At 41.9% G+C, this 15,217-nt stretch overlaps 1 protein-coding gene across 13 annotated transcripts in view; it reads right to left on the bottom strand.

Annotated features, from left to right (window-relative positions):
• Positions 1-1,238: 1,238 nt before the first annotated feature.
• The window catches only part of LOC137430269 (progranulin), a 107,952-nt gene continuing 93,973 nt past the window's right edge, over positions 1,239-15,217 (bottom strand). For all 13 annotated transcript variants that reach the window (XM_078780500.1, XM_078780501.1, XM_078780506.1 and 10 more), the window contains 4 exons: positions 7,757-8,020; positions 2,953-3,249; positions 2,525-2,812; positions 1,239-1,655 (listed from right to left, as the gene is read on the bottom strand). In XM_078780500.1, coding sequence (XP_078636626.1) covers positions 1,527-1,655; positions 2,525-2,812; positions 2,953-3,249; positions 7,757-8,020 — 978 coding nt within the window. In that variant the 3' untranslated portion in view covers positions 1,239-1,526. The remainder of the gene's footprint in view (positions 1,656-2,524; positions 2,813-2,952; positions 3,250-7,756; positions 8,021-15,217) is intronic.

Here is a 15,217-nt window from a genome sequence, read left to right as displayed (position 1 = left end):
AGTGGTTGGAATGGCTGGAGAGGTTGGAGTGGCTGGAGTGGCTGGAGTGGTTGGAATGGTCGGAGTGCTTGGAGTGGTTGGAGTGCGGTTGGGTTAGAGTCGTCACGTCACTCGTCATCAAACTATAATTCACCAAATGTCCATCTGTCTGTCTGCTCCCAGGTACCGCAAAAACGGCTGAACCGATCGCAACAAAATTTTGGGTGGGTAATCCTGTGACGCCCTGGAGTAAAATAAGCTGTATTGTTTTTCCAATTTTTCCAATTTTCCAAACACAATGGAATAATATTTACCGACATGAACAGTGGTGTGGCTTTTATTGAAATTCTAAAAATACTGTTTAGATGTGCAATGTTGTGTAATGTTGCGATTTTAAGTTGAAATCTTCTTCTTCACGAATACCTGTGAGGTCACACCATGAAGCTGACCGCCACTTCCGTCATGTTTACGGGTTACATATAGTGGTACAACTTCACTCAAACAGCGATTAATTTTCGAATTTCTACAAATTTGCCGGGTTGATGTGTCCTTGGTGGTTGCAGTAATACAAACCGAGACGGTTTCATGCTACAACAATGGCCAAAAGAGCCGAAAGTTGCCTGAAATTGGACATGGTTGAAATCGACAAGAAATTGGACAATTTCGGACAAGGTTTGTCCGAAATACCCGAGTGTGGATCAGGCCTTTAAAATATTAGTTTTGTGTTCGGGGCATTTTACAGAGCACTTATGAAACAACAGAGATGGTTACATCTTATGGTTATCCCATCACTTTCCCCTACGCATCTGAAGAGCTCCAAAACCCTACAGCCTACACCTAACAATACCGACTACCACACACTTCCACAACCCTCCACCGTCACCATAGCTAACAATACCCACCACCCTCCCACAACCATCACCCCCACAGTACCCACCACCTTCCCACATGCTCCCCCCTCCACAATCCCCCATCAACCGTGTGCCTGGTGCAGTGTAGGTATTGAATCCGTTCCGCGTCGTATTTATTCTGGAGTTAAATATAACTGATTTTATTTATCAATTAATACAAAATGCCTGATAAACCGTCAAGTGAACGGAAAAAACAAATGTACCAATCTGTAGTGAACATTCGACGGGCGTTAACATCTTCACTACCAACACCGCCTTTGATCGATGGAGAAGCTCAGTGCTATAACGCGCATCGACTACAAATTATGTCAAACAAAACAAACAAACTAAAAAACAACAACAAAAAAAAACATGGAACACTCGTCTATTTATTATTAATTTTCAAAATTCAATCACATCAAATGTAAATAATCACGATTATTGTACTTTCATCCAAACGATAAAAGATTATTTGTATTCTAGATGTAAATGAAGTATTCAAAATCATGAAAATTATTTTGGAAGTTAAATTGAAGCTCTCTCCTCCTCCAACACAGATTGCGGATGTACTTTTAAAGCCCCGTCCCCCTAAAGCAAGTGGAACCAATGAAAGTAATGTTTGAAGAAACCATTCCATTTTGCAAACACAGCATTACATCACAGCAAGTCATTGTTGAACATTAACAAATCTGGAACTCTGAGATCTGCTTTGACACACTGGGAAGTATGTAAATCACACGAGGTTCCCTGGGGACAGCAACTCTTGTTGTCTTTGCAGCACACGGCCTGCAGAACAAAGTGACAATTGGTAAAACTATCAGGGCCAAAGGCACTGTAGATGGAACATCCAACTGCAAATGTCTTTCACAATCCTACAACTTAAACATTTCTTTCTTAAACCACATTGCACCCTCATCAAGAAGGTCTTTTGCAAGCCTATCATTGCACCTCGCCCAGTCAAGACTATCATTGTGTGGTGGTGACAGCATCATGTTATGGAGCTGCTTTTCATCAGCAGGGACTGGCAAAGTTATCAGGATAGAAGGGACAATAGACGGTGCAAACTACGCAAGCTAGTGCCCCTGCAATGAAGTAACTCCTGTCACTCGACCTTCCATCACAGTGTCTAAATGATGACCCGAAAGAAGAGAAGAGGAAGAAGAAGAAGAAGAAGAATCGCCAACATCCTGAACAAATCACAAATTCCTGCTGAAACCACCTTCAGTCATAGGTCCGGCTTGGCCAGCTGCTTTGTGATAGACTTGGTTAGAAACTTTTGCCGGCTGAGGTGGAATAATGAGGGCTATTAAAATAGTATAGTTGTGGTAGTCATCATATGGGAGTAGTATTCCAAGCCTTATTTTTGCATGGCAGAACACCTCTGCTGTACCCCCAGGGTCAATTTTAACAGCTACAGTAAATTCAAGGCATCAGCACAAACAGCAACTCAACAAATATCCAAAGCTCTCAAACAACAACAAATAAACAGCATATAGGATTTGCTGGGTTCCCAGCATCATGAGCCACATGTTCAGATGTGAATGATAAACAGATAAACCCATGAGATGAGATGAGGTATAGTATAGGGAGAAGAGAAAAGACCATATGAGTGAATTATAAACCATGACAGTGATAGGGTGCACATCCAAACTGACCTGGGTGAAAGGACAGCAACCCCAAACTCCATTGGGCTCCTCACAACAGGTCTGGTTGTAGCCGCAGAATTGGCCCTCATTGCAACGTAGCACTCCGTGGGTTTGGCTCTTCTCTGTGTTATGGGCCGTAATACCACTGGGTGAATTATCCAAGGTGGATGAGCTAGCCAGTGTTGGAAACTTTTTGAACCATGGGACGGTCATCTTGCCATGATTGCATGTTCCCTTTTTCACATCACATGTGGTAAAATGAGGGCAGCAGTGCTCATGATCTTCACAGCACACAGCCTACATGGGGACACAGTGAAGTGAAATGTTTCTTGTGTTATATTGAGAAAAGCGGACAATAAATTATTCAATATCATTTAAATGTTTCATAAAACTGAAAACAAGGGGGGTGATTTCTGCAGGGGTTCAAGGATACGCACATGAGGGCTAGGACAGCATCCCCATTCACCAGGTGTGGTACTTTCACAGCAGGTATTGTCATCAGGACACAGATGTCCATCGGGACAAACAAGAATTTCGGATTCTGTTTTTTCTACATCTTGTTCTTCCGTAAAACCTCCAACGGTGATGTTCTTGGGGTTCTCAGGGTGACTTGACCGGGTTGGCATCATCTCCTGCCGCGGAAAATCCAATGCATGCGAGAGGCATTTATCTGTGGTTGCATCACATATCGTGTCCCGTCCACAGCAATGATGATGGTCCTTACAACACACCGCCTGGAGAAATCGGGTACAAGCTTCAAGTACCGGCGTGACGTCTATGGTATGACAGTATTATACCAAACACGTGCAAAAAGTACAATTCCAAAATAAGTGCAATAGGTTTTGTTTCACCTGTATGTAATCAGTGGTTTAACTTAGAAATTAAGCTTCCCCATTTATCTAAGGGGTTTTAAGGTGCAATTTACTTCATCAACCAATAAGGCAAACATGAAGACCAAGGAGCTTTCCAAATAAGGCAGACATAAAGTGGTGGAGAAGCACCATTCAGGAGAGCGTTATAAGAAGATTTCAAAATCACTCATTATCCCTTTGAGTACGGTGAAATCCATCATTAAAAAGTGGAAGATATATCATACCGCCCAGGCTCGACCCAAATCGGGTCTCCCATCAAAACCCAGCAGCCGGGCAAGCAGGAAACTGGTTTGGGATGCAACTGTAAATCCAACAATGACTTTGAAAGATCTGCAAGACTCTATGTCTGAGATGGGGGTCAGAGTTCATCAATCAACAATATCCCATTCCCTGCACAAAGTTGGTCTCCATGGATAGATGTCAAGAAAGAAGCCATTACTGAAAAATGTGCATCCAAAAGCTCATATGGGGTTTGCGAAAAAAGCCTCTTAATGATACTGCAGCTATGTGGAGACAAGTTTTCGGTTGAGACGAGACAAAAATTGAACTTTTTGGCCTAATGTTATGTTATGTCTTGTTATGTTATGTCAAATATGTCAAATATGTCAACATATGTTGTCAACATAAATATGTTATGTCAAATTGTTATGTCTGATGCAAGCCGAGCACCGCACTTCACCCAGTCAACAGCATCCCTACTCACAAGCATGATGCTGATAGCATCATGTTATGGGGCTGCTTTTCATCAGCAGGGACTGGCAAGTTTGTCAGGATAGAAGAGACAATGGACAGTGCAAAGTACAAGAGAATCTTTGATGAAAACCTGCTTGAGTCAGCCATGAATCTGAAACTGGGTCGGAGATTCACATTTCAGCATGATAGTGACCCGAAGCACAAAGCTAAAACCACACTGGAGTGGCTAAATAAGAACAAAATAAATGTTCTTGAGTGGCCCAGTCAAAGTCCTGACTTGAACCCAATTGATAATTTATGGCAAGATGTGAAGATTGCAGTGCATCGATGATCCCCCATCAACATGGCAGAACTAGAGCAATTCTCACGTGAAGAATGGTAAAGATTTCATCATCTCACTGTGCAAAGCTGGTAGGGACCAACCCAAAAAGATTCATAGCAGTCATTGCCTCAAAAGGCACTTCCACCAACTATTGACCTAAGGGGCTGTATACTTTTGCAACCAGTGAATTTTGATGCGTGCATGTTTATTGCAGGTATTCCTGACATGTAACCTTCTTCAACTATAACATTGTTTAGTTTGATCTCTTCAGTTCTGAATAAAAAAGTTCATTTGGAAAAGTTTTTCTACATAATTCATAATTATTCTCAATGTGGCATTATTGGTAGGGGAGGGGGGGGGGGGTGAATACTTTTGTAGGCCATTGTGAAACCCATACAGTTTACAAATACCAATAGTTTACCCGTAAATTGTTTTGTTTTACCGATAAAGGCTCATGGAAGACCTGACATGGAAGAGCAGAGGGGTGAGAGCCGGACACATCAACAATGCAGCAGAGCGGATAAGAAGGTGAATACTGGGCAAACATAAAAATAATCATAATAAATAGGGAGACGCATATATGACGAGAGAACACCAGGCATAAGTACACCAAAAAGGACACGTGAACAGACAGAAAATCTGGCAAATAGCCGAGATGTGGGAAATTGCAATTTCACTGGAGCGGAGTGAATGACAAAATAAAATATCAGGAATATGAAGAGATGGTGATGAGGGATGGCAATGGCTCACCATCTTAAAGGAATGGAGGGAATATCATGAATGGATAGACTCAGGGAGGTGAATCCACATTTTGGAGTAAAATGGGAGAAAAGGAGTGGCTGTGAGCAATTATTCGATATTTGGGGAGGACATAAGTGCCATTTGTCGATGCCAAAGAAAGCTACAGAAAGCCGATGACCATGTGTGTTCGTCCAACACCCAAGCCTCGACCAGGAACATGACAAGTACCCCCTTATTTCCTTGAGGTCTACCCATCAGAAATATAGTTATGTGCATGATGCAGAATGTATACTATAACGGCACTCAGTAGAGAGCATACCTCCACCTGGTTGGCCATATCACTCAATGGTGAAGAATCACTAAAAAAATTATACTAGCCGGATCCGGATCTTCACCAAAATTGAACCGATTCTTCTTTGTCAGACACCCAACCTGTCCACCAAATTTCGTCCAAATCAGTCCCTAACTTTGAGATATCCTGCTATGCATCGTTTTTGGCCCGATTTCTCAATGGTGAAGAATCAGTTGAAAAATTAAATAGTCCTCATATCCGAATCCATATTCAGATCTTCACCAAAATCGAATGGAATCGTCCTTGTCAAACACCCAACCGGTGCACCAAGTTTTGTCCAAATCCATCCACAACTTTTTGAGAGATCCTGCTATGTATCGTTTTTGGCCCAATATCTCCCAATGGTGAAGAATCACTTAAAAATTCTCGTAGCCGGATCCGAATCCGGATCTTCACCAAAATCTAATAATTTCGTCCTTGTCACATACTCTACATCTCTGACAAATTTCGTCCGAATCCGTTAACAACTTTTTGAGATTTTTTTTTCACAAACGGACAAACGGACAGACAGACCTCCATCCACCTTTGGTGGCGGAGGTAATCACACCTGTCACACCAAGGGGGATGTGGCCGGTATGCATGGGGGAGATGTGGCTTTAATAATTTATTTAATCCACACCAGAGTTTTTCCAGAAGGCCACCATAAACGAATATCTTGGGAGTATATCAGATGTGTAATCTTCATAGAGAACATGGAATGCTTCTTAAATACAAGTGTTTAAGTGTCAGAGCTGTTTGATCCATATTGTCCTGTCACCAGTGGTTAAGACCACTGGGTGATGGATAATCGAGACAATTTTATTCCCGAGGCGGCTGCCCGAAAAATTGCGGTATCTTTGTCACACGTGGAATGAATGGAGGCGAAGCGTTTACCTGAATGGTACACACGGGTTTAATCCAAAACCACAAACAAGTAAACACGACAGTAAATTCGACAAATAATTTAATGAAAACAAATACAAGACGAAAATGTCAAAATTAATGTTTAGGTAAAAACTAAAATTCTAACTGAGGTACCTTCACCCGCAGACTCAAAAACGGACAAGGGGAGAGATTAAATAAAATAAAATGTTCCTTTCTCATGCCGGCCTTATCTGTCTCAACAAGTTCCTCTGTGAGGTTGGCAGCTGGGGCCCAGAGCTCGATGTCCCTCCGGCAGGAACCTGGCACAAGATGGCTGCAGCATAGTGCTCGACAGCGCCACGAACGTGAGGTGAGTTGTGAAGATGCCTTCTCACTTCTCCACCTCTTTATCACAATCGCGGATCAGCGCAGCCTTCCACTCCCAGGAAGAGCCCACCGCCCAAAACTACCTCTTTCGCAGTGAAAGTGTGCACCAAATAAAACAACCACACAATGGCTAGCTTCCCTTTTCCAAGCCGAGATAGAGATAGAGATAGAGATAGAGAGAGAGAGAGAGAGAGAGAGAGAGAGAGAGAGAGAGAGAGAGAGAGAGAGAGAGAAAGAAAGAGAGAGAGAGAGAGAGAGAGAGAGAGAGAGAGAGAGAGAGAGAGAGAGAGAGAGAGAGATATAGATGCGCTCATCCTCCTACAGTTTCGAAGCTTCTTGATGACATCACACTGACCAATGCTAAAGCTCTTGCTAAGTCATTCCATGGCTGTCTCGGCCAATCATGAACTTCGGGGCGTGGCCTCACGGCCTCCTTGACCGCCACTGATTCCCCGCCTCTACTGGGCGGGGCCTGCCTATGAGGTCCATAAGGCTGGCTTAGTGTTCGGGAACCTGCCTGGCTTGCAGTGGACGGTTGTTGTGGTTTAATGAAGGTTTCACATGGCCCGCCTTGTAAATGTAAAACGTAAAGGAAAAATTAGAGGGAAATCACATACTAGGGAAAACTAACCTTAATCCCTAACTAATTCTCACTGCTTCACTCCTTGTGTTAAGACACATAAACAATCTAAAGCTACAGTCTCCCTACTTAAGTACATCGAGATTTCTCCAACGCGTCCACGGTCCATGCTACGATTATACAATCGTACCTTTATTCTGGGATTCTTTAATTTACCCCCATAAATGTAACAATATTTTGTGAGTTATCACGTCAGGTTCTGCACCAAAAATATAATGGCACCAGAACATTCACATGTTCTGCATCTGGAAAGATGTAAGTACAAACTCCATAACATTTGGTGCTTTTGGAAGATTTTTTTAAAGGAAGAAAGTGTTGCCCAGAAAAGAGTCCATCATAAGAAGGCGATGTCGTCATTATAATGCCACACCGGGCAACTGTGCAGACTTACATGAGGCATGGGACAGCACGCCCAGTCTCCTTCGAAGTGCTCGCAGCAGGTGGATAGACTGGAGCAACTCTTACCATCCGGACACGTTATGTTTCCCAGAGTCGAGACGCGGGGCCTACTGGCTTTGTTTATTGAGGAGATGGGTACAGTCGGTACCTTCTTCAGCCATGGAATGGCCAAGTCATCTTTGATGCATTGTTGATATTTCAAATCACAGTGGGTATTCTCGGGACAGCAGTGAATCTTGTCCTTACAGCACACCGCCTGCACAGACGACAAGCCAGACAAGAGGGGGATTGAGTCATTGATGGAGAGCACTTTACTGGAGGAAAACAACAATTAACTCCATGACATTTACCCTGAGCATGTTCTGCAGTTTATTAGAAATAAAAGCACGATTGTTCCACGAGGAGGCAGTATTGTTGCATAAAATAACAATATGAGTTCCCTTACAAGGAACCTCAACACAGGAGGAGGCCATTCGGTCCATCAAGACGTACAATGGTTCTAACAAGATGCGCAATATCGGAAGAGCATTAATTATTTTGTTTGAAAATCTTGTTTATTGCCATTAATATAATTTTTTTTCTTTGCTTTCAGATTGATCCACTACGGGTGAGAGATTAACTGTTGCTCAAAGTGTGTGAATTGCTGTTACGGTATGAGGTTTGGGAGTCTGCAATTGCAGTCCAAAGATGGTGGCAGCAAGAAATTGGAAGACGTGCCACTATCGATCCAAAAACAATTAAAAATTGTCACCAAAAGCTTATAACAACTGGATCAGTCAAGGACTTAAGAATATCAGGAATACAAACCACAGCGAGATCACCAGGAAACATTGACTGGGTCTGAGACACGTTCACAAGGAACCCAAATAAGTCAATCAGACAAGCGGCGAGGGGGAGTTAAATACAGTAAGTTATCGTACAATTTAGGCAATTTTGAAGAAGGACTTAAGATGAAAACCATGCAACCCTCATTATGTTCAGCAGTTGTTTCCAGATGATTGTGACAAGAAAATTGAGGTTTGTGAACATCTCCTTCAGTCGATTGATGGCTCTCCAGGAGTGTTACATACAGTGTCATTATCTGGTCTGATGAGGATGTTTTACATGTTGGTGGTTTTGTCAATAGGCACAACTGCCTTTACTGGTCAGGGAATGATCCAGAAACGAGAATCAATACACGCAGCCAAAGTCGGCCAAAACTGCTTGATTGGTACGGAATGACTACAACCCAACTCATTGGACCTGACATCCTCCGCATCCATCCTGACATCCTCCGCAAACCTGACATCCTGACATCCTCCGCATCCTCCGCAATGAATGGACTGAGATAGTTGGAAATGCTTCAAAACTTTCTTCTTCCTAATATTCAGCAATGTGAAAACACAGATGAAACTATTTTTATGCAAGATGGTGCCCCTTCGCACTTCTCGATTGAAGTTCATAATTGGTTGGTACCCACTTTTCCCACAAACCCGCCAACTTGGGAGAATTAGAAAGTTCTATCCACAATGTTTTTGCCGATTTGCCAGATGAGTTTCTTCGGCGTTCCGTGGAAAACGTTGAACGATTGAAAAATTGTGCTGATAACGCAGGAGCTTGTGTTAATTACTGATATTCACCGAGGCTGATACAGTGGTAGCAGATACGTATTGATCGCAGAGTTGTGTAAGAGATGTGCAAGAGATCTTTAAGAGATCTTTAAGAGATCTTTCAGAGCTGTTCAAGAGATGTTTAAGAGATGTGTAACAGATCTGCAAGAGATGTGTAAGGGATCTATAAGATATGTGTAAGAGGTGTGTAAGAGATCTGCAAGATATGTGTAAGAGATGTGTATTATATGTGGAAGAGATGTGTAACATATCGGTAAGAGATCTGCAAGAGATGTGTTAGAGATGTGTAAGAGATGGATAAGAGATGTGTAAGAGATGTGTAATATATCTGTAAGAGATCTGCAAAAGATGTGTAAGAGATGTGTAATATATCTGTAAGAGATCTGCAAGAGATGTGTAAGAGATGTGTAACAGATCTGCAAGAGATCTGTAAGAGATGTGTATTAGATGTGTAAGAGATGTGTAACATATCTGCAAGAGATTTGTAAGAGATGTGTAAGAGATGTGCAAGAGATGTGTAACATATCTGTAAGAGATGTGCAAGAGATGTGTAAGAGATGTGTAAGAGATCTGCAAGAGATCTGCAAGAGATGTGTAACATATCTAAGAGATGTGCAAGAAATGTGTAAGAGATCTATAAGAGATGTGCAACAGAATCTGTAAGAGATGTGCAAGAGATCTATAAGAGATGTGTAAGAGATATGCAAGAGATCTGTAAGAGATGTGTAAGAGATATGCAAGAGATCTGTAAGAGATGTGTCAGAGATGTGTCAGAGATCTGCAAGAGATGTGCAAGAGATGTGCAAGAGATGTGCAAGAGATGTGTAACATATCTGTAAGAGATGTGCAAGAGATGTGTAAGAGATATGCAAGAGATCTGTAAGAGATGTATAAGAGATGTGTAAGAGATATGCAAGAGATCTGTAAGAGATGTATAAGAGATGTGTAAGAGATGTGTAAGAGATGTGTAAGAGCTGTGTAAGAGATATGCAAGAGATATGCAAGAGATCTGTAATGGATGTGTAAGAGATGTGTAAGAGATGTGTCAGAGATGTGTAAGAGATGTGTAAGAGATATGCAAGAGATATGCCAGAGATGTGTCAGAGATGTGTCAGAGATGTGTCAGAGATGTGTAAGAGATGTGTAAGAGATGTGTAAGAGATATGCAAGAGATATGCAAGAGATCTGTAATGGATGTGTAAGAGATGTGTAAGAGATGTGTCAGAGATGTGTAAGAGATCTGTAAGAGATGTGTAAGAGATGTGTAAGAGATGTGTAAGAACTGTGTAAGAGATGTGAAAGAGCACATCCACCCCTTCCCCCAGGTCTGTGTATTTTGTGTGAAAACTGTTTTATGCATGTAAAGTTGACTGAATTTACAGATTTACAATGGAATCAATGACTATTGTGTACAAATTTGAGCTTATGAAGCAAAGCAATTTGGAGGCATCTGGTTGTATTAGACAGGTGATTGTTCTGTACGAGTTATTTAACATATGTTTTCTCTGCGAGTGAAACTTAAGTGGCCACTATGAGCAGGTGGTCGCTCGGTAAAAGGTGGCCGTAAAAGCAGGTTTGACCATTCTTTTCAGTTATTGCCGTCTCCACCCTGGAGAGGGAACATCCCAATGGGACTGGTCTATAAAATTGAGAATGTAATTATATCTTCCTGGTATTGGCTGCAGTCAAACCAGACGGGGATGTATTGGGTTGCTTTTAGTTTTATCAAGTGAGACCGGAAGAACCTTAGGCCAGCGCATTAATGAACACCACAAGGCCTTTGAGTGTAATCACCCGGAAAGATCTGCTATCGCCAAGCATGGAATAAGGGCGGGCCATGTTCCTCTATGGGACAATGTGAATGTTCTGGTGGCATCCCCGAACCGGGCCAGGTGGTCAATACGTACTGGAGGCCTGGCACACTTGACAAACGAGGGCACCGTTGACAGAGGAGACTGTGGTGTTACCACAGGCGTACGGACCTCTCATTCATAAACACACTGGAGAGACACCGATTATGAGGGGGAGGACAAGGACAAAGTGGGACACAACTGATACAGGTGACAAGGATAACACAAACACAATACACCTCTCAAACACACACAAAACACTTTCAACACAAGCTTGTCATGGGTCAATGGTCACGTTCACCGTTAAGCCAACACCAGGATTAATATATCTATATATATATATATCTATATCTATTTAGCTATCTATACATATATATATATATATATATATATATATATATATGTGTATATATATATATATATATATATATATATATATATATATATATATATATATATATCCATATCTAATCTATATCTATATATATCCATATCTAATATATATCTATATCTATCTATATATATATATATATCTGTTGTTACGTGTTCCTCCCGGACCCCCTGGTCACGGTGTACCTCCGAACCCCGAGAGGAACCACGGCAGAAAAATGTGTTATTCCGTGTCAAAATCAATATTGAAACCACACCAATGGTTATCAACAAACAAATAATGTATTAAAAATCACACAGGAATAACGATACAACAATGATAGCAATCAACAATACAATCAAAACATCTTATGATGGTACCATCAGCTAGGGTAAGATAACTCACTGTGCTCCAAGTGAGTGAAAAAGAACACTCCCCAATGTCTCTATAAGTCAAAGGTGATCCGTTCCTCCAGCGAGTGTCAGAGCGAGATCTAATCGAAACCCGAACCCTGTACAGATGACGGTCCCGGTCACACTGCCACAACAGCTCACAGGCGTAGGCGGCTGAAGCGGCATAAAAAGTCACGTGGTCCAACACCGTGTAAGGCAAACTCACGGAGGAATGGGAAATCCAAAGGCGCCCTCCAGATGTGAACGTTCACGGTTCAGTCGGCGAACCGCAGATTAATCTTCAAACTCAGCGTTGCGCACACACACATCCCCGACAGACGACAGGATGGTGAAAAAACTGACGCGTAGCAAAGACCTTTTGCGATGAACAAAGCGCGAGGGTCAAAATGGCCGACGGCTCATACTTGAGTCGAAACAACCCGGCGATGATTCGTCAGAATCCCAACGCCAAACCTGACCACGCAGGTTTCTCAATCCTAGCGATAACACCTATCGCAGGAATTCCTTTCAAGGAACTCAAAGTTCACTTGCGACTTCCGTTCGACAATGCTCGCTAAGGAGCTTTAAGCGACTCGCTTCTTGTCCGACTTCACTCGCCACGCCTTCTTTCTCTCTCCCCTTCTTCCTCGTCTTCCGGTTCCCGATCCTTTTTCCTGTGTCATTTAACATTAACATTTTTACATTTTGACAATAATAATGGCTATTTCCCTCAAACAATAATAATAACAATACCTAGAACCAGAACCAGAAATGTTTCAAGTGGATGAAAACCACAACAACGGAATTGACGAATCCATAACACTCCCCCCCCCCCCCCCGCCCCTCAAGAAAGAAAGTTTGAACAGAGTGAAAACTTTCTTTGTAGGCAAAACTCTCCCACCAAAAGTAAACTCACACCCAAATCATCAAAAAGTGTTTTTAATAACGTTGTGGTGGTTTTGAATCACGTGGTGGTGTGGTGTTTTGAATTATGTGGTGGTGAGGTGTTTATAAATGACATGGTGGTGAGGTGTTTTTAAATGACGTGGTGGTGAGGTGTTTTGAATCACGTGGTGGTGAGGTGTTTTGAATCATGTGGTGGTGAGGTGTTTTTAATTACATGGTGGTGATGTGTTTTTAATTATGTGGTGGTGAGGTGTTTTGAATCACGTGGTGGAGGTGTTTTGAAATAAGGTCGTGGTGAGGTGTTTTTAACTAAGTGGTGGTGAGGTGTTTTGAATTACGTGGTGGTGAGGTGTTTTGAATTACTTGGTAGTGAGGTGTTTAGAATTACTTGGTGGTGAGGAGTCTGGAATTACATGGTGGTGAGGTGTTTTGAATGAAGTGGTGGTGAGGTGTTTTGAATTACTTGGTGGTGAGGTGTCTTGAATTATGTGGTGGTGAGGTGTTTTGAATTATGTGGTGGTGAGGTGTTTTGAATTACTTGGTGGTGAGGTGTTTTGAATTATGTGGTGGTGAGGTGTTTTGAATTATGTGGTGGTGAGGTGTTTATAAATGACATGGTGGTGAGGTGTTTTTAAATGACGTGGTGGTGAGGTGTTTTGAATCACGTGGTGGTGAGATGTTTTGAATCATGTGGTGGTGAGGTGTTTTGAATTATGTGGTGGTGAGGTGTTTATAAATGACATGGTGGTGAGGTGTTTTGAATCACGTGGTGGAGGTGTTTTGAAATAAGGTCGTGGTGAGGTGTTTTTAACTAAGTGGTGGTGAGGTGTTTTGAATTACGTGGTGGTGAGGTGTTTTGAATTACTTGGTAGTGAGGTGTTTAGAATTACTTGGTGGTGAGGAGTCTGGAATTACATGGTGGTGAGGTGTTTTGAATGAAGTGGTGGTGAGGTGTTTTGAATTACTTGGTGGTGAGGTGTCTTGAATTATGTGGTGGTGAGGTGTTTTGAATTATGTGGTGGTGAGGTGTTTTGAATTACTTGGTGGTGAGGTGTTTTGAATTATGTGGTGGTGAGGTGTTTTGAATTATGTGGTGGTGAGGTGTTTTGAATTACTTGGTGGTGAGGTGTTTTGAATTATGTGGTGGTGAGGTGTTTTGAATTATGTGGTGGTGAGGTGTTTTGAATTAAGTGGTGGTGAGGTGTTTTGAATTTCGTGGTGGTGAGGTGTTTTGAATTTCGTGGTGGTGAGGTGTTTTGAATTACTTTGTGGTGAGGTGTTTTGAATTACTTAGTCGTGAGGTGTTTTGAATTTCGTGGTGGTGAGATGTTTTGAATTTAGTGGTGGTGAGGTGTTTTGAATTAAGTGGTGGTGAGGTGTTTTGAATTACTTTGTGGTGAGGTGTTTTGAATTTCGTGGTGGTGAGGTGTTTTGAATTTAGTGGTGGTGAGGTGTTTTGAATTACTTTGTGGTGAGGTGTTTTGAATTTCGTGGTGGTGAGGTGTTTTGAATTTAGTGGTGGTGAGGTGTTTTTAATTACGTGGTGGTGAGGTGTTTTGAATTAAGTGGTGGTGAGGTGTTTTGAATTAAGGGGTGGTGAGGTGTTTTGAATTACGTGGTGGTGAGGTGTTTTGAATTACTTTGTGGTGAGGTGTTTTGAATTACTTTGTGGTGAGGTGTTTTGAATTTCGTGGGGGTGATGTGTTTTGAATTTAGTGGTGGTGAGGTGTTTTGAATTACTTTGTGGTGAGGTGTTTTGAATTACGTGGTGGTGAGGTGTTTTTAATTACTTTGTGGTGAGGTGTTTTGAATTACTTAGTCGTGAGGTGTTTTGAATTTCGTGGTGGTGAGATGTTTTGAATTTAGTGGTGGTGAGGTGTTTTGAATTACTTTGTGGTGAGGTGTTTTGAATTTCGTGGTGGTGAGGTGTTTTGAATTTAGTGGTGGTGAGGTGTTTTGAATTTAGTGGTGGTGAGGTGTTTTGAATTTAGTGGTGGTGAGGTGTTTTGAATTACGTGGTGGTGAGGTGTTTTGAATTAAGTGGTGGTGAGGTGTTTTGAATTAAGGGGTGGTGAGGTGTTTTGAATTACTTTGTGGTGAGGTGTTTTGAATTACGTGGTGGTGAGGTGTTTTGAATTAAGTGGTGGTGAGGTGTTTTGAATTAAGGGGTGGTGAGGTGTTTTGAATTACGTGGTGGTGAGGTGTTTTGAATTACTTTGTGGTGAGGTGTTTTGAATTACTTTGTGGTGAGGTGTTTTGAATTTCGTGGGGGTGATGTGTTTTGAATTTAGTGGTGGTGAGGTGTTTTGAATTACTTTGTGGTGA

This window comes from Myxine glutinosa, chromosome 6 (assembly GCF_964187855.1).
Source record: "Myxine glutinosa chromosome 6, kmMyxGlut1.1, whole genome shotgun sequence".
Taxonomy (NCBI): Eukaryota; Metazoa; Chordata; class Myxini; order Myxiniformes; family Myxinidae; genus Myxine; species Myxine glutinosa.
The sequence above is the reverse complement of the archived record's forward strand: the minus strand, read 5'-3'. Positions and strand labels throughout refer to the sequence as shown.